At 48.1% G+C, this 27040-nt stretch overlaps 2 protein-coding genes across 2 annotated transcripts in view; one reads left to right on the top strand and one right to left on the bottom strand.

Moving 5' to 3' along the window:
* Positions 1-14764, top strand: part of CCDC175 (coiled-coil domain containing 175) — a 182128-nt gene extending 167364 nt beyond the window's left edge. The window contains exons 19-20 of the mRNA XM_069733423.1: positions 14390-14537; positions 14630-14764. Of these exons, the coding sequence (XP_069589524.1) occupies positions 14390-14537; positions 14630-14685 (204 nt within the window). The 3' untranslated portion in view covers positions 14686-14764. The remainder of the gene's footprint in view (positions 1-14389; positions 14538-14629) is intronic.
* JKAMP (JNK1/MAPK8 associated membrane protein) lies at positions 14600-27026 on the bottom strand. The gene is made up of 7 exons (XM_069733447.1): positions 26927-27026; positions 22613-22704; positions 21837-21991; positions 21544-21750; positions 20539-20720; positions 19194-19270; positions 14600-15686 (listed from the first exon to the last, which is right to left on the bottom strand). Exons 1-7 carry the CDS (start codon positions 26928-26930, stop codon positions 15468-15470), a joined length of 936 nt encoding a protein of 311 aa, XP_069589548.1. The 5' UTR covers positions 26931-27026; the 3' UTR covers positions 14600-15467.
* Positions 27027-27040: the final 14 nt, after the last annotated feature.

Genomic DNA, 27040 nt, shown 5'->3' with positions numbered 1-27040 from the left:
TCAATATTACATAATGCAGGATCTCCTGTTGCAAGGGAAAATGCCCAGTCTTGAGGGTCGCCACGTAATAAAGAAATAATAATCTTAACTTGTTGAACTGGGTCACCAGAGGAGCGGGGTTTCAAAGCCAGAAATAGTTTACAATTATTTTTAAAATTCAAAAACTTAGCTCTATCTCCAGAAAATAACTCAGGAATAGGAATTTTAGGTTCTAACATAGGATTCTGAACCACTAAATCTTGAATATTCTGTACATTTATAGCGAGATTATCCATCAAAGAGGACAGACCTTGAATGTCCATGTCCACACCTGTGTTCTGAACCACCCTGATGTAAAGGGGAAAAGAAAGACAGAACACAGTGCAAAGAAAAAAAAATGGTCTCAGAACTTCTCTTTTCCCTCTATTGAGAAGCATTAGTACTTTGGGCCTCCAGTACTGTTATGAACAGGTAATTCAGAACCACAATGGACCTTGAAGTTCAGAGCACACAAAGTGACCTGACAATTATCAAAAACATAGGACGAGCTCTGAGACGTGGAAACTCTGCTGACCGCAATCCCTAATCCTATCCAACCACACTAGAGGTAGCCGTGGAGCGCTCCTGACCAGACCTATGCGCCTCGAGCACAGCCTGAGAAACTAGCTAGCCCTAAGAAAGAAAAATAAGCCTAGCTTGCCTCAGAGAAATACCCCAAAGGAAAAGGCAGCCCCCCACATATAATGACTGTGAGTTGAGATGAAAATACAAACGCAGAGATGAAATAGATTTAGCAAAGTGAGGCCCAACTTACTGAACAGACCGAAGATAGGAAAGATTGCTTTGCGGTCAACACAAAACCCTACAAACAACCACGCAGAGGGGGCAAAAAGACCCTCCGCACCGACTAACGGTACGGAGGTGCTCCCTCTGCGTCCCAGAGCTTCCAGCAAGCAAGAAAAACCAATATAGCAAGCTGGACAGAAAAAATAGCAAACAAAAATAACACAAGCAAAACTTAGCTTATGCAGGAAGACAGGCCACAGGAACGATCCAGGAGGAAGCAAGACCAATACTAGAACATTGACTGGAGGCCAGGATCAAAGCACTAGGTGGAGTTAAATAGAGCAGCACCTAACGACTTAACCTCATCACCTGAGGAAGGAAACTCAGAAGCCGCAGTACCATTCTCATCCACCAAAGGAAGCTCATAGACAGAACCAGCCGAAGTACCACTCACGACCACAGGAGGGAGCTTGGCCACAGAATTCACAACAGAAAGCAGTTGCGGTCACTTCTGAATTGCTTCGATCATATTTAACTGTGGCTTGATTTCGCCTCTCCCGACAATGTACCCTAAGTCCTTGGCCTCTTCTTTCCCAATGGTACACTTTTTTGGATTTACGGTGAACCCAGCTTTCCTTAACACATCAAAGATCGCCTGTATCTTTTGGGAGATGACTACTCCAGTCAGGGTAAACTGCATTATATTTTATTATGTGGAGCCAAGATCCGATCCGCCCTCTGTAAGGTAGTTGAGCTCCCCCTGCAGGCCGTAGGGCATTCTGGTGTACTGGAAACACCCATCAGGTGTCGAGAAGGCCGTCTTCTCCTTGGCACTGTGGGACATGGGGATCTGCCAATACCCACTCATCAGGTCGAGGGTTGTGATGTTCCACGTGGCCCAAGTTGCTCAGTGAGTTTGTCCATTTGGGGCATCGGATACGCATCAACACTTGACACCTCATTCATCCTGCAGTAATCGTTACAAAATTGCCACTCGCTGTTGGGCTTGAGGACGATGGGACTCGACCATCCACCTTTTGACTCCTCTATCCCCCCAAGGTCTAGCATTCTCTTATCTCCCGGCGTGCTTCGGGGATTCTATAGGGCTTGAGGTTCACCCTTACATGCGGCTCTGGTAACACATCGTGTTCCACCACCTGTGTATGCCCTGGCAACTCCGATGGTACATGGTACACCTGGTGTGGCTTCCTGCAACCGGAATCGTGTACCTTGTAGTTCACGTCACCCAATTTTTCCACCATTTCCTATGGTCCTTGCCACTTGGGGATAAGCACTAGCACACAGTCCCCGGGCTGAAACTGCCTTAGCATTGCTGATTGGTTATATGTCCTCTCTTGTGCCTCCTGTGCATGGAGAATATGTTCCTTCACGATAGGCATCACTAGGCATCACGTGCGCCATCCTCTTCTGCAACTGAGCGACCTGCTCAATGACACTCTGGTGTGACGTCACCGCGGTTTCCTTGGCAATGTCCAGGAGCCCTCACGGATGTCGACCGTACAGGAGCTCGAACGGCGAGAAGCCAGTGGAGGCTTGTGGGACGTCTCTGCTGGAAAAGAGCAGAAATGCAACAGATAGTCCCAGTCTCGACCGTCCTTCTCAACGACCTTCTTGAGCATGGCCTTCAAGGTCTTATTTATGCGCTCTGCAAGGCCACCGGTCTGCGGATGGTAAACTGAGGTTTGCAGCTGGGCAATCTAGAGGACTCTACACAGCTCCCTCATCACTTTGCCCATAAAGGGGTGTAGTGCAGTGGTGTCCACGCTATGCAGAGATGAGGCAGTGACCCAGGAAAGTTCAAAGTAAAACGTAGTTTTACTGTCCAAACTTACAAAGAAAACAAAACGGTATGCTCCGGATCGCAGCCGGGAAACAAGACAGTCTGTAAATGCGTCCGGTTGCCGAAGACGACTGCATCAGCGGATTATGCTGCAGAGTGCCAGGAGTTTGCACTGCTTGACTCTGTGTTCCCCACACAGGCTGAGCTTTTTCAGAGCCGACTGCTCTGCTTGCTGCAAACGCCACACTGACACACCCAAACCCTATACTGCAGAGTTTTTAACAATCAACCTGTGGCCGTAGGCCACATGTAAAACCCGGCTGGAGGAAACGGACCAACCCCACTACCTTCCTGTAGTCCTTTTCAAAAATAAAAGCCCATAACGGGTTTTCCTGAACAATGCCTTGGCCAAATAGCTTACTTTTACTTTGCCTTACTTGTACGTCCTGCTGTGAATACAAGGCACTCCAGCGGGTCTAATAGGACTCCGACCGCATCCTGGGGGATATATATCAAGCCTCACATATGACCCCAGTCACTGCCTCACAAGGGAGTTCCCTGGTCCGTCAAAATCTCCTTTGGCAGGCCCATCCTAGTAAAGATATGGACAAGCTTCTGGTCGGTACTCTTAGCCGAAGAGTTCCTTAGTGGCACCACTTCAGGGTACCGGGTCGCATAGTCCATAACCACTAGGATATACTGATGGCCCCATGCATATTTAACTAGGGGACCTACTAGGTCCATGGCAATCCTCTCAAAGGGGACCACTATCACGGCTAACGGGACTAAGGGGCTTCGGAAGTGAGAAGTAGGAGCGGTTATTTGACAGGTGAGGCATGACCTACAATAATTTAGGATCTCTCGGTAGATCCTCCGCATTACTCTCTCCTGAGTCTTCTGCACCCCCAGATATTCTGTCTCGGAACTAACAGCTTCTCCACTATCTCAGCTCCCCTCACTTTGGTAACCTGATACAACAAATCACCATTGACTCCAAAGTGAGGGAACCTGGTGTCAGCCCCCGGCTTTTGAGCAACCCCATTTCATACGGTAAAATTATCAAAGGCCTTCAATGTAAGTTCTCTAAGTTGAGAAGTCCCAAAGTTCTCTTCAGGCTTTTCTAACTCGGGGAAGATGGGCTCTTCTGTCACCGTCTCGTCCTCCTCTCCAGCGAGGACACAGAGAGGAAACTCCTCCGTCTTTACTTTTGACGGAACCTCTTCCAGGGGGTGCTGGCTTTTATCCATGACACTCTGTGCAGCCCCTTTTTCTACACGTCCCGCCACAGAATGACAGGATGTATTTCGTTTTTTACTATCCCAACATCAGGAGACTTGGTACCACAGTCTGTTCCTATGGTCACTTTGGCTGCAGGGTAATCCTTGGCATCTACATACGTATGATGTCATCATTGCAACCAGCCAGGCACTTCAAGGCCATGTGTCCCCAGAGCCATTAGGCCCCGTCCCAGAAACAGTCCTTTGTTTAGTGTGTGGGAGGGGGTGGTGGTAGGTCCCTAGACAATTACCCATCCATCACCATCGGCTGCGTGGCAGTCATGGGACTGCAGGACACTGGCGCAGAGTTAACCCTTGTACGGCCTGAGGATTTTTTTACCCAGAAAAATGCTTTCCGTCTCTGGGATTGGAGGCATTGAATTGGCGCTGCCCATTGTCAAGGTGTAGTTGGACTGGGGCGCCAGGTGGGTAACGCGGGAGGTGGGGGTATTGGCAAATGTTTTGCCTGGGACTGCTTTGGGGTGGCTAGTGTCCCAGTATGTGGCCCATGAACCCCCATGTTCGGCTCCCATAAACTGTCTTGAAATGTCCACACTGCTAATGCTGTTGATGTTGATGTATTGAATATGCCTCCTGTTGTGTAGGGGGAAGCGAAATCTGAAAGCTGTGTCAGGCGAGAGGTGTGAAGATGCTCTCAGGTGTGATCAGCCAGTGTGCTGGGATCTATTGTCCTCAAGTGGGAGAGAAAGGGGCATGAAGCTGCTGAAAGGGGGGGGATTCAGAATTGGAGGGTGGGCTGCCATGGGAAGTGCAGGGCCCCTACATGAATCAAGGCTGCTGAGTTCAGAACCGCTGCAGGGAGAGGAACAGACCCTGGAGAGTGGGGTTGTCACAGGCGATATGGAGCCACCAGGTAAGGCCCCAGGGCAGGAGTTTTCCACACCCGGGATGTCAGGAGGCCAGGTTAGACTGCCTGATCTGGCGACTTGGTCAGGTGCCGAGGGGATGCATGCACTACCTACGGTTGCAGCGGTCATGGCCACTGTCACTAGGAGTGGGAGCTCCAGAGCCCAAGTAACCTCATGAAGGTTTGGTGGCTTGCCAACCTCCGACCAAGTGGCTGCCGAGTCTGACAGAAGCCAGGAGTCAGGAACTGACGGAAGACGTGACAGTTTCGTCTATTCTGGCCACGTCTAGTCAGGGGTTTCAGGCAGCGTTAGAAGCTGACGACAGCCTGAAAGCCCTTAAGGAGAAGGCTTCACAGCCTCCCATGGAGTCAGATTGCGAGCGGGTGGTCTGGGACCAGGGACGGCTGTATCGGGTAACGGTCCAGCAGGGTTCACCAGAAGCGTGGTCCAGGGACCGACAGTTAGTGGTACCTATCTGTTCAGGGTGGAATTGTTGCGGATCACACATGAGTTTCCGATGGCCGGACACCAGGGATCACTAAAACCAAAGCCAGGCTAGCCCAGCATTTCTACTGGCCAAAACGGGGGCCAATGTGGCTGTCTACTGCCGTTCGTATGACACTTGTGAGAGGGTGGGGAAGGTGGGGCCACTCCCCAAAACCCCACTGGTAACTCTGCCCATAATTGACAAGCCTTTCAGGAGGGTCGCTGTGGATCTCATTGGACTGCTGTCCATTCCAAGCCACTCTGGGAAATGCTTCATACTGACGGTAGTAGATTATGCCACCCAGTACGCAGAAGCGATAGTTTTGTCATTCATTTGGGCCGACAAGGTGGCTACCTCCTTACTGGAGATTTTCTCCCAAGTGTGTTTTCCCCAGGAAATGCTCACCAACCGAGGGACCCAGTTCATGTCGCAGCTAATGGAGTCCCTCTGTAAGCAAATACATGTGCAACATCTGGTGGCCAGCCCGAACCACCCACAGACTAATGGCTTGTGCAAGCTGTTCAATGGCACTTTGCAGCAGATGCTTAAGATGTTGGTCGACTACCATAGGAGAGATTGGGAGCGATGCCTCCCACACCTGTTATTTGCCTACCGTGAGGTTCCACAGGCCTCAATGGGGTTCTCTCCCTTTGAGCTCCTGCATGGGCGACGTGTGCGGGGGACCCCTAGCTCTGGTGAAAGAGGCATGGGAAGGGGACTTGGCCACCCCTGGAGTGTCGGTCATCGAGTATGTCGTGCGCTTCCGGGACAAGATGATGGCCTTGATGCGGCTGGTGCATGACAATATGGCCCAAGCCCAGACTGACCAGAAGCATTGGTACGGCCAGAATGCTTGTGAGAGGACCTACCAGGTGGGTCAAAAAGTGTGGGTACTGGTCCCCATACACACAACAAGCTTCAGGTGGCCTGGGAGGGCCCATACCTCGTGCACAAGCAGCTCAATGCTGTTACGTATCTGGTCACTCTGGACCACGCCCGTGGAAGGAGGAAGGCCTTCCACGTGAACGTGATGAAGGCCCAACATGAGCGGAAGGCCTGCGCCCTTTTCGTGTGCAACCTTCCCGAGGAAGGAGAGGCAGAAACACTCCTGGATCTGCTCACCCAGGCCAAGGCGGGTGGATCCATCTAGGATGTGGAGGTTGGCAACCAGCTCTCAGAGGACCAATGGTCCCAGCTGGGGGCCACCCTACACCCTTTCCGGGAGTTGTTCAGCATCCTTCCCAGACGAACTGAGACAGCAGTCCATGATGTGAACACCGGGAATCACCCCCCCCCCCCGATCTGGCGTTCGGCATATCTGGTCTCTCGAGGTGCAGCAGCGCATTCGCCAAGAGACTGACAAAATGCTGAAGCTGGGGTTGATCCAAGCTTCTAGCAGCGCATGGGCTTCACCCATAGTCCTCGTCCCAAAAAAGTACAAACCAACCCATTTCTGCGTGGACTACAGGGGCCTCAACGCTGTGACAGTCACCGATTGCGTTCCCAATACCATGCATCGATGATCTGCTCTACCGGTTGGCCGGGGCTAAATACCTGACCATCATTGATCTGAGCCGGGGATAATGGCGGATTCCCCTGACCCGTGAGGCATGGGAATGCTCTGCCTTTATTAGCTCTTTTGGACTGTATGAGTCCAAAATGATGCTGTTCGGCATGCAGAATACCCCTGCCACTTTTCAGCGGATGGTCAATACACTGCTCAAGGGACTTGAAGGGGACGTGGCCGCGTACCTGGATGATATTACCATCTTCAGTCCCACCTGGGAGGATCACCTAGAGCACCTGGTGCAGGTGCTTGGGTAGATCCAACGGGCAGGTTTGACCATCAAGCCGGAAAAATGCCAGCTGGGCATGAGCGAGGTCTTCTACTTCTACCTGGGTCACCAGGTAGGCAGGGGGGGGGGTTTCTGAAGCCAGAGCCTGGGAATGTGGATGCCATTGCATCCTGGCCCACCCCTATAACCAAGAAGCAGGAGATGTCCTTCTTGGGGACCACCCGGTACTATAGGAGGTTCGTCCCATACTAAAGTACCCTGGCAAAACCCCAACGGAACTCGCCAAGAAGAGGCTGCTCGTCACAGTTGACTGGACAGTCCCCTGCGAGACAGCTTTCCAGGCACTCAAGACCGCTCTCTCTAGCTTCCCAGTACTATAAGCTGCTGTCTTGGAATGGCCGTTTGTAGTACAGACCGACGTCAGTGGCCTCGGTGCTGTGCTCAGTCAGGTTAACTCCATAGGCCAGGAACATCCCGTCTTGTACCTGAGTAGGAAGCTATTGCTGAGAGAGGTGGCCTACACCACGATGGAAAAGGAATTTCTGGCAATTGTATGGGCCCTGCAGCCCTACTTACACGGGCGCCACTTCATCATGGAGACAGACCACAACCTCATAAGCTGGTTACACACGGTCTCCGGGATGAATGGGAGGTTGCTATGCTGGAGCCTTGCACTCCAGCAATACCACTTCATCATTCGCCACAAAAGGGGGAGTGACTACGGGAATGCTGACAGGTCATCCCGACAAGGGGAGGTTGCGGAAGGGTGTGCGGGGAACACAGAAATGTGGATACCCCCTAGCGCCCTCTAAAATGGGGAGGTGTGAGGGATGAGAGAGACTCCATTGTGGATTTATTATTTCAAGCCAAATATATTATCCAGAGATCTCCTTATGCTCTCAGAATTGTAGCCCCCACCTATGGTATAAGTACACAAATTCCCAAAAGAACAGGAACATTCCATATTGCCAGAGCATTAGAGGCCACGTGTTAGTTAAGGCAAGGAGGAGCAGAGCTGGGACCCCCTGCTGTTTTTCGTGCAAGGCGGCCAACGTCAATCAGCTATCAATGGAAAAAGTAGACACTTGGGCACCAACACATAGAGATGAATTATGAAAGTACCGTGCATCTCAGGGTAAAGTTCAATATACCACCTGAACCCTGGGAGCTCTCCGCACACAACCCTGTATCTCATCTTCCTCTAGCTGTTTCAGATACCGAGCTATCCATATCGGTCCAAACCCAACAAACCCGTTGAGATGTCAGTAGTCCCGTTTGGACCTCCTACTAGGAAGTTATGACCCATCCTCCACCCATAATAATAAATAATAATAATAATAATAATAATAATAATCCTCGATATTGGGAATTATTTCAGCTAGGAGGTCAAGGGAGGAGAGTTCAGTCCAACCCAGGGGGTTGGTGGCAAATATGGGAGGGGGGAGCTCGGGGTTAAAAGCTGGCTACACACCTTTAGCCAGTGTCATTGTTCTGCCATGTGGTCTCGTCACATCATGGGTGGAGACGGACCAGAAACTAAGTAAGTACCTGTAGATTCCCTTCATTCACAAGTTATAAGACACGGTAACCTGACACATACAGATTACTGCAATCCCATACCTGTACCCTACCTTTATCTGTACTTCTGGCTACAATATCTGTATATTACACTGTATATATTTGTATTATCTAGTGTGCCTTTCGGAAATTTAAATATCAATTAATTTTGGGCTTCTCTTATCTCGAAACTAGATTTCACACATTTGTGAGTTTGGGTAGTACTTATATGCTACTTGGGGTTGGTTTCTGACCGGATATAAGCTTGTTAACGGGCCGGTCTTACGAGAAACTGGAGGCAGCATATATTTTATATATGCAGCGCCCCAGAGACCTGGTCGTTGCAGTATGACGCTCTGCCACTAAGGGGAGTGATGGTACGTCTGATGGCACTAAAGGAGTTCTCCTGACCAGGTATCACCAGAACACATTACACTTCACACTCCGACCATAGGGGGAGCAAAAGGCTTTATTTATTGGGCCACTCCTCACACTGGTAAAACTAGGGGTTGGGGAGGAAGTTAGTTAGAAGCTGACTGGGTTGGATTCAGGCAACATCCCGTGGCAGGGGGTGTTGCAGGGAGAAGACACAGGGGGGTCCCTGTCAGGCGTGGGAACCTGGCAGGTGCCTAGCGAACAGAACAGAACGTAATGGAACCGTGCCTGCACACCCCGCGGCGGTATCCAAGAGAGAGACACGAAGGGAAGGATATTGTGGAACAGTGTAAATGAGATCAAGCACAAAGGAGTACCAGTAGGAGTCGTGCCGTGAGACCGAGGCAACATCCTACTGAGGCGCGTAGCCGGTGGCCGGAACACCGCGGGAGTAACTGACTCTAGGCCTTACTTCGAACTCTGCAGGACAGTTAATTATAGGTTGGCTATCTCACCTAAACACCTACGAAGACATAGGGGGCAACAGTGGGAGAGGGGCGTCTCTAGGGTCCCGGAAGACCTCCAGGCCTTCCCGTCATACGGGTGCGTCCTAGCCATAACATACCTGGGGGACGTTGAACTAGAAAGATCTGGAACCAAAGAAAGAGAGCTGTAGAGAATGAACGATCGAGAACAGCAGTTGTGAGGACTATTCCGATTGGTCAGCAGAGTAGGACTACAACACACAGGCGCTAGTGGTAGGCAACGATTTCCATCTGCGAAGGAAACTCTGGATGTGCCCATCGGACCGGCCGGTCTCAGATAGCCCTGTTAAACATGCTCTGGATTGCGGATCCTGAAGTCTTCAGTAAAGAGGTAAAGAGACTGCAACCCTGTGTCATCGTTATTGACTGCACCCTACACCATTACCATCTACCTTACTGGGAAGCCCTGGGGACATACTTTACCTGTGGGAAGGTATACCATCCAGCTGCCATTCCATCACCCCGGCGGACCCCACAGCAGCGTCGGTCACCCTGACCTAACACCACAGGTGGCGTCACGAACCCCTGACAGACTGTACCACCTTTATTGGACGCCCCTTAGCAGGGTCGCGGACCGGGTCTAGCCACCGTGACAGCCTCAGAACCGAACCAGAGAGGCCCGGTACCGAGAACTCGTGGCCCTGTGTCTGGGGGCGCTCCATATACACACACACACACACGGTGTATATATCTCAAAAAAATAAGGGGAACATTTAAACAACAGTAACTCCAAGTAAATCAAACTTCTGTGAAATCAAACTGTCCACTTAGGAAGCAACACTGTTTGACAATCAATTTCACATGCTGTTGGGCAAATGAAATGGACAACAGATGGAAATTATTGGCAATTATCAAGACACACTCAATAAAGGAATGGTTCTGCAGGTGAGGACCGCAGACTACATCTCAGTACCAGTGCTTTCTGGCTGATGTTTTGGTCACTTTTGAATGTTAGTTGTGCTTTCACACTCGTGGTAGCATGAGACGGACTCTACAACCCACACAAGTGGCTCAGGTCGTGCAGCTCATCCAGAATTGCACATCAATGCGAGCTGTGTCAAGAAGGTTTGCCGTGTCTGTCAGTGTAGTGTCCAGAGGCTGGAGGCGCTACCAGGAGACAGGCCGTAGGAGGGCAAAACCGCTACCTGAACATTTGAGCAAGGAGGAACAGGAGGACCACTGCCAGAGCCCTGCAAAATGACCTCCAGCAGGCCACAAATGTGCATGTCTGCACAAACGGTTAGAAACCGACTCCATGAGGATGGTCTGAGTGCCCGACGTCCAGATGGGGGTTGTGCTCACAGCCGAACACTGTGCAGGATGCTTGGCATTTGCCACTGGCTCCCTGTGCTCTTCACAGATGAAAGCAGGTTCACACTGAGCATGTGACAGACATGAGTCTGGAGATGCCATGGAAAGTGATCTGCTGCCCGCAACATCCTTCAGCATGACCACTTTGGCAGTGGGTCAGTAATGGTGTGGGGTGTCATTTCTTTGGAGGGCTGCACAGCCCTCCATGTGCTCGCCAGAGGTAGCCTGATTGCCATTAGGTACCGAGATGAGATCCTCAGACCCCTTGTGAGACCATATGCTGGTGCGGTTGGCCCTGGCTTCCTCCTAATGCAGGACAATGCCAGACCTCATGTGGCTGGAGTGTATCAGCAGTTCCTGCAAGATGAAGGCATGGAAGCTATGGACTGGCCCGCCCGTTCCCCAGACCTGAATCCGATTGAACACATCTGGGACATCATGTTTCGCACCATCCACCAACGTCACGTTGCACCACAGACTGTCCAGGAGTTGGTGGATGCTTTAGTCCAGGTCTGGGAGGATATCCCTCAGGAGACCATCCGCCACCTCATCAGGAGCATGCCCAGGCGTTGTAGGGAGGTCATACAGGCACGTGGAGGCCACACACACTACTGAGCATAATTTCCTTGTCTTGAGGCATTTCCGCTGAAGTTGGATCAGCCTGTAACTTCATTTTCCACTTTGATTTTGAGCATCATTTCAACTCCAGACCTCCGTGGGATATTAGTTGTGATTTACTTTGATCATTTTTAGCTTTTATTGCTCTCAACACATTCCACTATGTAATGAGTAAGGATTTACAACTGGAATATTTAATTGAGTGATATCTAGGATGTGGGATTTTAGTGTTCCCCTTAATTTTTTGAGAATATATATAATTTTTTTAATTTATTTATTTTTTTTACACACCTCCGGTCCGTCACTGCCAGGATTCCCCAATAACACCAGAACGGTATGCTGCCACCAGTTCCTCGTTAGAGGAATCTATATATATTTCCAGCCTGGTGATATATATACCGCCTTCTCTGCAGAGTGCCCCGATAACCAGTACATGACAGGGCTGCCTCTCTGGCGACTATCCTAGGTGCAGTTCCCTGACTGACCTAAGGGTAAGGGGGGCGCTGGAGAGCTGTAACTGTGTAAGCTCTGTCACGGTGGGGGGATATCTGTATCCCCAGTTCTCGTTATCCTTACAGGCAGTATAGGACTGATTAGGGTCACTAAACTGCCAGAGTCCAAAAGTCCAAGAACCATTACTCCATTGATGGACATGGTACATGACTGCGGCCCCTCCCCGGGTTTACAGTCCACACTGCAGGACGGATAGGCATAATAGGAGCAGCGCCTTCCTAGGGTGCAGTCCATTGGTACAGGGGACACATGACACCAGATGGCTACATGTCCAGGATTCTGACACTACCAGCCTTGGAGGACACCTTGCAGGATTGGGACGCCCCCATTTGTGGGTCTAATCAACCTCCGTGGTGAGCCTGTCCCTCTTTGGGTATCCCAGTACTTTAAAGTGGAGATGTCCGGTTTGCTGAGGGATTTCACTGGATGAAGTCTCTGGCTGCAACCACTTTTGGACCAGGTGCAACAAATCAAACATTTGGGAGCGAGAGTGTTTGTTGCCAGCATATGCCCAGTGGTGGACTCGCTGAGCTCTAATGGACATCGTTACTCTCACGTGTGCCAAGATTTCAGTTTTTAATTGGGCGTATTCTATGGCATCCTGGAGGGCTAAGTCATAATACTCATTTTGAGGTTCTCCTGGCAAATATGGCGCCAGCACCTCCGCCTACTCCTCTGGCGGAAGTTTCTCCCGTTCAACCACCCTCTCGAAAATAGTCAGAAAGGCTTCCACATCATCCCCCGATGTCATTTTTTTGCATTGCTCATCTTACCGTTTTCCGAACGTACGAGTCATCACTTGGAGACCGGCTGCCTCCCATGAACCGCCTCTGCAAGGAGCTCTATTTGCTGTGTTAGCACCTCCTGCTGCTGATGAAACTGCTGCACCAACAGTATTTGTCTCCTGTTGCTCTATATCAGGGATCCCCAACCTGTAGCTCGGGAGCCACATGTGGCTCGCGGTCCCATGAATTGTGGCTCACGGCTGTCTGTCAGCTTGGTACATTGGTTCCAGTTCTAGCAAACAGGTATGAAAAGCACATCTGAAAATGGTGAATTTTGTGAGCAGCCCTGCACAGAAGAGCAGATCTGGATGAACATGTACTGGTCTTAGGGATTTTGAGATGATTTAAGTATGGTACTCTGGAGACAAGATGACACCACCTGTCAGAGGAGATGTTTGAAGCTGGATGTAACAGTGTCTTGGGAGTGCTTTATAGGAGAACACTGAATGGGGGATATTGTGGGATCCCCTGGATCTTTGTATACTGCTTTGGGGTGATTTTTATGGAAAAGCTTTAGTTACCTTTATGACTATAATGGGGGCTTTGGTTGCCACTATTGTGATGGGGCGGGAGTTGAATGTGGCTTGCAACCCTCTCTCAAGGCTGGATGTGGCTCGCGACCCTCTGTCAGAGCTAAATGTGGCTCTCAAGGTCAGAAACGTTTAGGACCTCTGCTCTATATGCTGCTGTTGACTGGCAAGCTGGTGTTGCAGTTGGACCTTGACCAGATGCTTCACAAGCTCCTCCATGCTGTCGGACGTCTGGTGCTGGATTTTACCCAGGACATCCAGTTGTCCACAGCCTATATGCATTTTCCTGGAATGCTGCCCACATTCAAAACACCACGGGAGGGGTTGACTCACACGGCTGCTTGCAAAGGTAAACTCAGGAACACCTCTTGAGGTAAAGCACCTACTGGTTTATAAAGCCACAACATAAACCATAGCAGGTTTGAATAAAGTAAATGTGGCCTTTCTGGCCTAATGGCAAAACAAAGAAAGTCCTAAAAGAGTCCTCTTCTGCAGGATTTACCTGCAGGTAACACAAAGTCCCCAGCTCCTCCTTGGAGTTTCTCCTCTCCCAAGACACACACACCAGACTGTGTCCCAAGTCCAGCTTTTCACAACCAAGACCATGTGACTGATCACATGACTGACATAACACAGGTCCTGTCAGCACACATGCTGGTGTAGATATGGCGGACATCTTCCCAGCCACTATATAGATGTCCACCTTAAACCAGCCCATGTCTGTTCAATTTAACCCTCCCAACACGTAGTGTGCTGGAGGAAAATATTCTGGTTTCACATCAGATGCCATTATGCGCAGCGACACATATCTCCCCTCATATTATGCCAGTGACACTGTCACAGATGGTAGAATAATAGAGTAAAATGATGAGCACCGATACATACAATTCTAAAGTAAAAAACTGTTAATGGGGTTGTCTATTGGAGGCGAGTGGTGTTATCTCGCTATACACTTGCAAAGACATGCGTACAATCAGCAGTTATTGTGCATGTGTCTTGTTTCGGCAAGTGTGTGTGTGTGTGTGTGGGGGGGTCATCGGCACTGCTCAACCCTTCTACGGAAGTGACGAGCACTAGACAACCCTTTTTGAAATCCTGTTTTCTTCTGCCTAAACAGCTCACACAATTGTTAACATATGCAGGTAACGCTGTCATTGCAGGACTTTTCAGAGAGAGACCAAGAGATCCTGGACGCCATCGCTGAACTTTTAAAAAAAATTTGCAACAGGGAGGAGAAGGTTGGAAACCTGAATAATATACTGCATGAGAAATTCACTGGACTTTCTTCTCTATTAGAAAGCAATGCAGGTCTGCAACTTTGTAGAATCTATAATATATTTTATTAGAAACACACAAGTCATACAAATGTATTGGTTGCTGATATATTTTATTGTTTTCAGGAAGAAAGGCAACCATGACTTCCAACTCACTGGGAAAAACTACACCCTCTCCTTGAATGTTTTATTTTTGTATTTTTTTTTCTACGGGCACATCCAACAAAACTGTATATTACAGAAACCAAATGTATAAAAGAAACAAATAAAATCTCATTCACTTACCTTCGTAGGTAGTTCACAAAACAAACAAAGTCAAAAATAAATATCAGAAATTTACAAAGGTTCAGAAGACACAATATGAAGAATCGGCCTCTGCCCACAGTTCCTGAAGAAGGCCGTGCATTTTATGAGGTTACTTTAAATACTTTGCTCCTATTTTTGCACTCTGCAGAATTAGACATCTACATTTGACTAAATCATGTTGTCCTGTAGCTTACTGTGAAGTGTCAGCATGCTCTACCAGGCCGTACCTCCATCCCTCTTAATACTTTAGGCGCCTTAGCTTAATTACGATTATTACGCTTTGTTTGAGGATAGAAAGTTTTGCTATAGGAAAATGAAGGGAAAGGCTTTAATACCATGAGCTGGTTACTTGCATGTGTTGGAATCAGCCAGTCATACTAATGAAAATGTGGCCCTTCATTACATTTGACAGAATAGTGACCAAATGCATAAATTAAAACGCTTATTCACAAACTAAATGCTCCATCCTTTGAAGGCAACAAGTTTTTTTTTCCATTTTAGTGTCATTGGCTCCTTGTGAAATCATAAATAGTAGCAGACAACATGGCTCTCTCCATTGTATTGCCTTTGTCCAGGAATGCTGATACGTCTCAGTCATCTACCTTTAAGTGCATGGCTTTCAGATTTCAGTTCATTTTCCTGGGATTTCCGCCCCAGGTTAATGTCCACTACCCTCTTCCAGACGTATCCGGGAAGGGTCTGTAAATTTGGCAGTGATCAGGTAGAAGAGAGTAGGCCCCGGGACCAAAGCCAGAAGAGGCAAGTCCCGTTCTAGTTTATCCATTCTGGAAATGGAGATAATCCCATAGGCGTGAATTAGCCAGTGACTGAAGAGGACGACCAGCCTTTTCTTCCTCACCAGGAGATCCTTAAAAGTCTACAAAGAAAAATATCAGAACATTAAAAAAAACAGCATTAGCAAAGAATTTGGGGTGCCGAGACTCCCAGATGAAGAACAATCCTCCAAATATAAAGAAAATAATGAAGGCAGCAAATGGATTGTAAAAAAAAAGGCTGACATTCATTAGTGATTAGTGCTGACGTTTTAGCTCATGATCCTTTCTCAAGCCCTTTCAAAAATTCACATCATGAATCAAAACGTCGCCACTATTAAAAAATGAGCCTTTTTTCAGTGTGCTACCTCCATTATTTTCTTTATATATTATAGTTTGATTTGTTCATATGTTCGCTACTTGTAGTTCAAGCACTTAAGGCTAAAGGGATTTATCATTTTATCGTACATTATCACTAGTGATGAGCGAGTGTACTCGTTGCTCGGGTTTTCACGAGCATGCTCGGGGGGTCTCCGAGTATTTGTGACTGCTCGGACATTTAGTTTTTGTTGATGCAGCTGCGTGATTTATGGCTGCTAGCCAGCCTGAGTACATGTGGGGGTTGCCTGGTTGCTAGGGAATCCCCACATGTAATCAAGCTGTCTATCAGCTGTAAATCATGCAGCTGAGGCAACGAAAACTTAAGGTACCGTCACACATAACGATATCGTTAACGATATCGTTGCTTTTTGTGACGTAGCAACGATATCGTTAACGAAATCGTTATGCGTGACAGCGAACAATGATCAGGCCCCTGCTGGGAGATCGTTGGTGGCTGGGGAATGATCAGGACTTTATTTCGTCGCTGGATCACCCACTGATATCGCTAAATCGGCGTGTGTGACGCCGATTCAGCAATGTCTTCACTGGTAACCAGGGTAAACATCGGGTTACTAAGTGCAGAGCCGCGCTTAGTAACCCGATGTTTACCCTGGTTACCATTGTAAAAGTAAAAAAAAAAAAAAACACTACATACTTACATTCCTGTCACGTCCTTCAGCATCAGCTTCCCTGCGTCCCCCAGTGTCAGCGCCGGCCGGCCGTAAAGCAGAGCACAGCGGTGACGTCAGCGCTCTGCTTTCCGGCCAGCGCTTACACAGTGCAGGGAAGCTGACGCTGGGGAACGTGACAGGAATGTAAGTATGTAGTGTTTTTTTTTTTTACTTTTACAATGGTAACCAGGGTAAACATCAGGTTACTAAGCGCGGCCCTGCACTTAGTAACCCGATGTTTACCCTGGTTACCCGGGGACTTCGGCATCGTTGGTCGCTGGAGAGCTGTCTGTGTGACAGCTCTCTAGCGACCACACTACGACTTACCAACGATCATGGCCATGTCGTATCGCTGGTCGTGATCGTTGGTAAATCGTTAAGTGTAACGGTACCTTTAAGGAATTGAACACGTTGCGGATTTTGCTGCGGATCCACAGCGGATTTGACGCTGCGCATCTGCAGCAGTTTTCCATGAGTTTACAGTACCATGTAAACCTATGGAAAACAAAATCTGCAGTGCACATACTGCGTAAAAAAAACATGCGGAAATGCAGCGGTTTATATTCCGCAGCATGTCAATTCTTTGTGCGGATTCCGCAGCGGTTTACACCTGCTCCTCAATAGGAATCCACAGGTGTAAAACCGAAGTGCAGTTTATCTGCGGATTTACCAAGATCAGTGCGGAAAAATCCGCACACCATTCCGCAGCGTGTGCACATACCCTAAATCTCTGAGCACTTACAAATACTCGGGAAAACCCAAGCAACGAGTACACTCGCTCATCACTAATTATCACCTAACCACCGGATAGGTAAAGGATGGCTGAATGTTTAGGGGCCCACAAACATGGTGGTCCTCGATCCTTCTGTTGGAATGCAGCAGTCACGCATACACTGCAGCTCCATTCAAAGTGTATGAGACTGATGGGGGATTACAAGTTCAGATATCTCCATCAGTGTCAGTCCCATAGACTTAAATCAGAAAGGCAATGTGCATATGCCACCTCTGCTCCATTACTTGATTATGGGAATGTTGGAAATAGCAGAGCACTGCACTTGGCTTATTTCAGCAACCCTACAGAAAAGTGGATGTTGACCATATGCACTTCTGCTCCATTCATTGTGGGACTACCAGAATTAGCAGAGCGCTGTACTTGGCTTACTCTGGCAGTCCTATAGACAATAAATAGTGCCAAGGATATGCATGCTCAACCTCTGTTTCACTGTTTATGAGACTTCCGGAAATAGTGGAGTGCTGTACTGGACTTGTTTTGCAAGCCCTATAGATAATAAATGGGGTCGAGGACAAGCTTGCTCAGCCTCCACTTGAGATGGAGCCATGTTCTTTGGATCCTGTGGGTCCCAGAATTTAGTAAATTATCCCCTGGTATTATGATCCTTCACACACATGAATGCTCATATGATTTCAGTAGGTAGTGGGGAGAAGGTTGACGTATCTGGCTATAGTTTATCCTCCATGACAATAGGATCGTGTGTGATCTTTTGCTTCCCTGAGATCATCTGTCAGGCAGCTCCTATACACATCAGTAGGTTCGGGCTGGCTTACATGAAATGTGTATGGGAGGCCTTTAATTCTTTGGCTATAAATGTAAAGGTACCTTCACACATAACGATATCGTTAACGATATCGTTGCTTTTTGTGACGTAGCAACGATATCGTTAAGGAAATCGTTATGTGTGACAGCGACCAACGATCAGGCCCCTGCTGGGAGATCGTTGGTCGCTGAACAAAGTCCAGAACTTTATTTTGTCGCTGGATCTCCCGTGGACATCGCTGGATCGGCGTGTGTGACACCGATCCAGCGATGTCTTCACTGGTAACCAGGGTAAACATCGGGTAACTAAGCGCAGGGCCGCGCTTAGTAACCCGATGTTTACCCTGGTTACCAGCGTAAAAGTAAAAAAAACAAACACTACATACTTACCTACCGCTGTCTGTCCCCGGCGCTCTGCTTCTCTGCACTCCTCCTGCACTGGCTGTGAGCGTCGGTCAGCCGGAAAGCAGAGCGGTGACGTCACCGCTCTGCTTTCTGGCCGCTGTGCTCACAGCCAGTACAGGAGGAGTGCAGAGAAGCAGAGCGCCGGGGACAGACAGCGGTAGGTAAGTATGTAGTGTTTGTTTTTTTTACTTTTACGCTGGTAACCAGGGTAAACATCGGGTTACTAAGCGCGGCCCTGCGCTTAGTAACCCGATGTTTACCCTGGTTACCCGGGGACTTCGGGATCGTTGGTCGCTGGAGAGCTGTCTGTGTGACAGCTCTCCAGCGACGCTGCAGCGATCCGGCTCATTGTCGGTATCGCTGCAGCGTCGCTTAATGTGAAGGGGCCTTAAGACTAGAGGAAAGCACTTATCTCAGAGATGGTCATAAAGACTTTATACAAATATACCAAGATCCAATTTGAAGTGGTGACCAAAGAGAAGATCTTTGTGAATGAGAGAAAGGTAATTGCTAAACTTCAAGACGGACAAAGATAATAAAAGAAAGTGCTGCTATTATGTGCAGTGTAATCACAGCCCAGTCCGCGAGTCCATCCTTACCTCTATCTCTGATGCAGACATATACACAGCCAGCGTTATTAGCGACAACGCCAAAATGATGTAGGGGAAGGCGTAATCTGGAAGAGAAAGAACGCAATAGATGATAAATGATGGAGAATATTCCCTTATACGCAAGAAACAGGAGCATAAGTGTCTGAAGCGAGACTACGTGAACAATGCCAAATTATGTGACTCATTCCCACCGTACACAAAGGACGTATTGTACAGTCCTCTGCCACAAGAAGCACTGCAGAGTAATAATATGTCAATACGGTCACCTCGCTGACAATACAGATCATCACACTAGATGTCTCCTAGTAATAGCTCCCTGTAGAAAAGGGCAATTTTAAGGGGTCACAGCTTATCGTGTCATCCCGTGCCATGACGTACCCCGCCAAAAGCCAGACTTCCCTTCTTTGGAAAAGGCACCTCATACTTTAAACATACCATCACAAACAAAATCAACTTTGAATCTTTATGTAAATGAGGCTGTAAGTGCACTGAAGGAGGGGCTGAACTCTGGAAGGCATAGCCATCCTCAACACTATTCCACCCCCGACTCTAATTGACACATCTGGACCTGGGTGTTTATAGACTTCCTGGCTACTTCTGGGAATTGCCAGTCATATTTCCATTTCCCCCTGTTGAGGCTTGGAGCTATAGCAGTCGGCTACCTTTCTCTTTGGTGCTGTTAGAGAACATCTGTGTTTTCTCTCTGAGTCAACTCAAGATAAGTGTTCTCCTCGTTTGTCGATCCCTTCTGTCTTTAGTTGTAGTGGGGATTGACTACTACCTCGTCCTTCCCTAAGCAGGGCTTATTGCCAGGGACAGGCAGGGATTAGGTTCCTGCTCAGCAATATGTACATAACCTATATAGGGACGTTTAGGGCAGACAGGGTGGCTTTAGATCTGGCTGGGGGTCTCCACTCCCCTATTCCCTAGTGCTGGGCTCCCTACCCCTCATCCCTTTGTGCTGCACTTAGTCTTTCCCACACTGTGCGTGACAAGGGGATGCTGATCCTACATTAAAAGAACTCCAAATAACCTGCTGATCACTGGGACCTCGTCCAATCCTTCTGAATGAAGCTTCGGTCGAGCATCTGAGCCACTGCTCCAAATGCTGTCTATGGGACTGTTGGAGACGGCTGGGACCTCCAGCGATCAGCAAGTTACCATCTATCCTGTGATAACTCACTATATTCCTTCAAGCCTTTTCAGACGTGTGATCCCTTCACCGTTTAACTAGTATCCATTTTGTGCATTTGCGTTCCATAGTTTAGTACAAATATACCGTACATTAAAATACATATAACATTATCCCATAATGTACATAAATGCGACTTACACAGTAATCCGCCTCCTACAGCCTGTATCACAGTTAAAATTGGGAAAAAATACAGAGCTGCATAGATACTTTTAAAACGGTCCGACTTCCCTAACCCACAGGCGATCTTCTTTATTAAAAGAGGTCTGAGCAGCATCATCAACACCAAGCTGAATGCATAGTAAATGAAGACGATGGTGTACCTGTGGATGATCACAATACAATCGTTACTAAAAAAAAATAACCTTTACACTATTCACACAAAATTACTATGTGAAGATGACTGCCTCAGACATCCTAGATGTGGTCATCATCATGCATTGGCACCCAGACACTAAATGAGGAGGGAATGTCATTGTGATTCAGGCTTTCACGTACTGTATACGGCTATGTACTAGCTTCAATTATACAGAACGTGTCATCAAGTTTAGTGTTGCTGTATTTTTTTTTTTTTTTTTTTTAAATCCTGCAACTATCACAGTAGCCACTAGGGATATTTCAGATTTTTTTTTTATAGAAGACTTCAAAAGTCTCATTATCATCAGAGGCAGGCTTACAATGGCAAGTAACTCCTCTATACACAGGTCATAACACAAGATCCACCAATCTCAATAAATGATGTCACCACCCCCCGCCTGCCCTTTGCACATGCTCATTGGATGCGTCAATACAAAAAATAGGGTCTGTTCATACTGGCTAATGTACATGGGTATTTCCTGAAGCTACAGGAAGTTAGTGTCTAAAAAAAACAAAAAAAAACTCCTGTGTGAAAATTAATAGACTTCTCATTTTTTTAACATACAGATTGTGAAATGGGGGGGGGGGGGGGGGGGGGAATGGATTTAAACAATAGGTCATTTTCTGATGACCCTGTTCCCTTTAAGAACTAGAATATTTTCCAGGCTTAGGACAAGTAGGTAGGAAAAAAAAGGTGGCACAAATGAACAATCTATAAGATGACCACTTATACAACACTCGGTTGTTAGTTATATCAGACTATTCATATTACATGAAGAGGAGACTTACAGGGGATAAACGGCTTCGTGTGTACAGTGCACAGTGTTGACGTAGTCCGGGCTGGGGTTGTACAGCATTGTATACCAATCGGAAAGTTTTTCCACTCCACAGGAGCGAATGTGTAGATATCCAATGGGGTCATTGACCAGTAACGTTATCAGGGCAGCCACAGTGCATTCAAACAAGGCCGTGATGTGCTGGAAAAATGCGCTGGAACTGGAGACGTGAAAGGTTACAACTCATATATACTGTATAATATAAGACACGGGCATGTTGTGGATGGAAGAGAACCCTGCTCTTACCTCTTTTTACCAGAATACCACTCAATGAAGAACCAGTGTAATATAACTGGAAGCATGCCCATAAATCCTAAATACAGCCAGTCATACAGCTCGGGAGACCCTACACACTGACGACAGATGCTGTGAGAATCGATCTGCTCACCTCGAGGGCACGCCTGAAAGACAGAGGCACACAACTGTATTGTGCCACTTTCATTGGAAGGAGAAATGACATTACACCGTATGAAGTGAAATAATGGCCAAATAACATAAGGTATAGACCAGACGGGCCCCTGCAGAGGAAGAACTGACTTTAGAGCAACTTTCTGCTGACACAAAAGCTACGTTCCCCTGATGAGCTTTTTGTTGATTATTTTACGCTGCGTATTTTGGAAAATAATGCAAGTGACCCATTTTACTTACTGGGGGCAGAAATGGTGCTGAAAGTCTGCAACACCACAAGCTCATCATGGGAACATAGCCTTACAGAGGGTTCTAAACATGGTATATGCAAAAGAGGTGCCTCTAAGGACTAATTCAGAAGACCGTAAAGAGGCCGTTTATTTCTCATGTGCAATTACCGGCCCTACTGACAAGAAGTTATATACACATACACACCCTGTTCGCCAGGTAGTAGTCCTGATAAATATATATTTATGACGCTGTTCGTTATATACTAGACCTGCGGCTGGACCTAGAATTGCACACACCTGCTATACGGTCACCAAAAGAATGTCAGTTCGATCTATGGCCATAAATCTTAAATGATACTAAGATATATTGTAGATAGAACTTACCCCGCATTCTCCAAAGGTTTCATTTGAGCCATTCGAGAATAGCACAGGTTTTCCACAGTAAAGGCCAATGCATGCTTTTCCTGTATCCGCAGCTGAAAAGACGATCTGACATATCAGTGGAGTTTCGTTTCGGACACAATTTGTGAAAAATCTGAAGTTACAATGTAGTTTTGCAAATATGCGTAACTATCGTTTTCAGTATACAGCTCCTATGCATCGCTTGTGTCTCTGTGGTTACAAACTATAACCAAACCATGTGTAGTTCCATCTGCTTTTGTCTGTTCCCTACCAGCTGGGCGGGGTCTGTTTCCAGTCTGTAACCATGGAGATACATAAAAACCGCGATCTGCTCGCTGGCTGCTGATGGTTGCTGTGGCAGCCAGGAGGGCCTAAAAATAAAAAGTTACGGGTTTCTGAAAATGACAAACAGAAACCAATTTTATTGATTTTTTTCTTTACAAAGTTCAGGACGTTAAGTTACTAAATCAATAATAAGCATTCCAAGTTATCGCCATACTCGTACTGACTGGCACAATCATGTTTCCAGGTCATTTTATCCCACATTGAACACGGTAACAAAAAAATTAAATCACAATGTCAAAATAGCATTTCTTCATGCTTAGATTTTTTTCCCTGTATTTCAGTACATTTTATAGTAAAATGAATGGCACCATTAAAACTTACATCTCAACCCGCAAAAACGAAGCCCTTATATGGCTATGACAACAAAAAAAATCTAAGTTATATCCTCACTCTCCTTTGCTAACCCCTTACCCCTGCACCCTCAAACCAAATAACTATCTCCCCCTCTCTCCCACCCCCCCCACCTCGCTTCATCCGCAGACCTGCTCTTCAACGTCAATCCTCACCCACTAACATATAATATATGCTGATTGCTCTCCTTCACCCACCTGCTTTCCCTTTTTCTTCTCATTCTCACTGCTGGCGACATATCCCCCAATCCTGCTTCCCCCCCTTCATACATCCCACTAATCCTCACCCCTATCCTTTTCACACTAGGAGAAACTACCGTAACCCCTCACACTTAAAATCTGTGCCACTGACCCCCACCCCCCTGCTTCCTCTCTCTGGAGCACTTTGGAATGCCCGCTCTATATGCAACAAGCTCCATGTGATCCACGATCTCTTTACTTCCCGCACGCAACCTTTCCTTCCTGGCCCTCACTGAGACCTGGCTGACGCTCCCTGACACGGCCTCGCCTGCAACACTGAGCTACGGTGGCCTCCACTTTACCCACACTCCTCGCTCTGGCAACAGACAGGGAGGGGGAGGGGGAGTGGGTTTCCTTCTTTCCAAAAAACTGTTACTTCAACCCTATCCAACCCCACCCTCCCTTATCCTCCCTTCTTTCGAGGTTCACTCTGTCCGTATCTACTCTCCCTCCAATCTCAAAATGGCTGTCATATACCGACCACCGGGCTCAGCCACTGCCTTCATCGACCAATTCTCCACCTGGCTTCTTCACTTTCTCTCTGCTGACATCCCCACCATCATAATGGGTGACTTTAATATCCCTACTGACACCCGCCAGCCAGCAGCCTCCAAGCTCCTGGCCCTTACTTCATCCTTTGGACTTACTCAGTGGTCCTCCACAGCCACCCACACAGATGGACATACACTAGACCCCATCTTCACCCACCTCTGTTCCTTATCTAATATTACAACCTCTCCCTTCCCCCTATCTGACCACCATCTACTCACCTTTTCATCCTCCTCACCTACCCCCTAAGTCCAGCCACTACCACATCCTCGCAGAAACCTTGCACACCTAGACATTCCCAGACTCTCACCTACCCGGCCTCCATATCTTCACTCCACGACACGGACAGCGCCACCGCTTTCTATAACTCCACCCTCACATCAGCCATAGACTCAGTCACCCCTCTCATGCATGGCAAAGTGCGACAAATCAATAGGCAACCCTGGCATAACAACCTCACCAAAAAACTCTGACAAGCATTCAGGGTCGCGGAGTGGCTTTGGAAAAAAAATACGCCTGCCAGACGACTTCACTGCTTTCAAACAAGCTACAATTGCCTTCAAACTAGCCCTCACTTCTGCTAAACAGACCTATTTCACCAACCTTGTATCTTCACTATCCTACAACCCAAAACAACTGTTCAGCAAATTTAACTCTCTCCTCCGCCCAACACTGCCACCTCCAACTCCCCTCATGTCTTCCGAGGACTTTGCCACTTACTTCAAAAACAAGATCGACCAAACAAGGCAAACCTTTACTGTTCCACCACCCCAACCACTCGATATACCAGACCTCTCCCCAACCTCACTAACATGCTCACTGAAGCCCTAACCCATCTCTTCAACCTATCGCCATCGTCTGATACCTTCCCCTCTGCCTACAAACATGCCACCATCACACCCATCCTCAAAAAGCTAACCTTGACCCAACTGCTATGCCCAGCTATCGCCCCATATCATTGCTCCCGTTTGCTTCCAAACTCCTTGAGCAGCATGTCCACGCTCAACTTTCCTCCCACCTCTCATCTAACTCTCTCCAATCTGGCTTCCATCCCCACCACTCCACCGAAACTGCTCTGACCAAAATTACTAATGACTTACTCAAAGCCAAAGCTAACAGACAGTTCTCCATCCTCCTCCTTCTCGACCTGTCCTCTGCTTTCGACACAGTCGACCACTGCCTACTGCTACAGATTCTTTCTTCCCTTGGCATCAAACGTCTTGCCCTGTCCTGGATTGCCTCATACCTTTCCGACCGCACATTTAGCGTTTCCCACTTCCACACTACCTCCTCACCCCGCCCTCTGTTGGAGTTCCTCATGGCTCTGCCCTAGGGCCCCTACTTTTTTCCATCTATACCCTTGGGGTAGGACAACTCAAAGTCCCATGGCTTCCAGTACCACCTATATGAGGACGACACTCAGATCTACCTCTCTGGCCCAGATGTCTCCTCTCTGCTGTCCAGAATCCCGGAGTGTCTATCAGCCATATCCTCCTTCTTCAACTCTCGCTTCCTAAAACTCAATGTAGACAAAATGGAACTCATCATCTTTCCCCCATCTCGCGCATCCCCCCCTACCTGATCTATCTATTATGGTAAACGGCATCATGCTTTCTCCCGCACCTGAAATCGGCTGCCTCGCGGTAACTCTCGACTCTGACCTGTCCTTCGAACCGCACGTCCAAACTCTTGCCACCTCCTGTCACCTCCAACTCAAAAATATTGCCAGAATCCATCCCTTCCTCAGCCCACAATCTACTAAAACTCTTGTGCATGCCCTCATCATCTCCCGCCTCGATTACTGCATCATCCTCCTCTGTGGCCTCCCGCTAACTCCCTTGCACCGCTCCAGTCTGTCCTCAACTCTGCTGCCCGGCTAATCCACCTCTCTCCTCGCTACTCCCCTGCTTCTTCCCTCTGCAAATCCCTCCACTGGCTCCCAATTCCCCAATGACTCCAGTTCAAACTACTAACACTGATCTAGAAAGCCATCTACAACCTGTCCCCTCACTGTAGCTCTGAACTAATCTCCCAGTATCTTCCCTCACGTAATCTTCGATCCTCCCAAGACCTCCTACTCTCCTCCACACTTATTCGTTCCTCACACTACTGCCTCCAAGATTTCTCCCGAATATCCCCCATCCTCTGGAATTCCACACCTTATCACGTCCGATTATCCACCACCCTCGGATCCTTCAGACGGAACCTGAAAACCCATCTCTTCAGGAAAGCCTACAGCCTGCAATAACCATTCTGCCGCCTCACCACCAACCACCCGAGCTGCCACCTCACCACCGCCGCCACGTCACCGACCACTCGAGCTGCTGTGTCGCCACCGCCAGAGCTGTTGTACCCCTACCTTCTGTCTCTTCCCCACATCCTGTAGAATGTAAGTCCGCAAGGACAGGGTCCTCTCCTCTCTGTACCAGTCTGTCACTGTAAATTTATTTTCTGTTAACTATATAACCCTGTATGTAACCCCTTCTCATGTACAGTACCATGGAATTAATGGTGCTATATAAATAAATAATAAGTTATGGTTTGTGGCAGAAAGGAAGGAAAAAACTAAAATTGGGAAGGGGTTAAAAATCATAGGAGAAATCTGGTTGCTATGGGCAACATCTCCATTTGTCCCTGTAGTGCATGAGGGCTGAGTGAGGACTGACAGGCAGGCTGGGGATATGGGGGTGGGGCAGCCATTGTACCTCCCTCACTGCATGCTGGGCTTATAGGCAGCGCCTGTGTGGTGACAGGGGCCCAGGGGCCCCTCACTGACGTGTTCCCTGTGGGCCCCGCAGAGTCCATGACTTACCCATCAGGAGCCAGGGTCAGGGAGCTCCAGCCTGCAGACATCACCACCACTTCCGGATCTGGCTCTGCGGATGTGCTTGACGTCACAACGTATGTCAAATTTTGAGACGTACAA

The sequence above is a fragment of the Ranitomeya imitator genome, chromosome 1 (assembly GCF_032444005.1).
Source record: "Ranitomeya imitator isolate aRanImi1 chromosome 1, aRanImi1.pri, whole genome shotgun sequence".
NCBI lineage: Eukaryota > Metazoa > Chordata > Amphibia > Anura > Dendrobatidae > Ranitomeya > Ranitomeya imitator.
This window is presented reverse-complemented; position numbering and strand designations above follow the sequence as displayed.

Excerpts from the sequence above, each read along its gene's own strand:
- JKAMP (XM_069733447.1), bottom strand. Across the intron at positions 21,992-22,612 it reads AAACCTTTGGAGAATGCGGG|GCGTGCCCTCGAGGTGAGCA; the intron begins GTAAGTTCTATC and ends TCTGTCTTTCAG. Across the intron at positions 20,721-21,543 it reads CACGAAGCCGTTTATCCCCT|GTACACCATCGTCTTCATTT; the intron begins GTAAGTCTCCTC and ends GATCATCCACAG.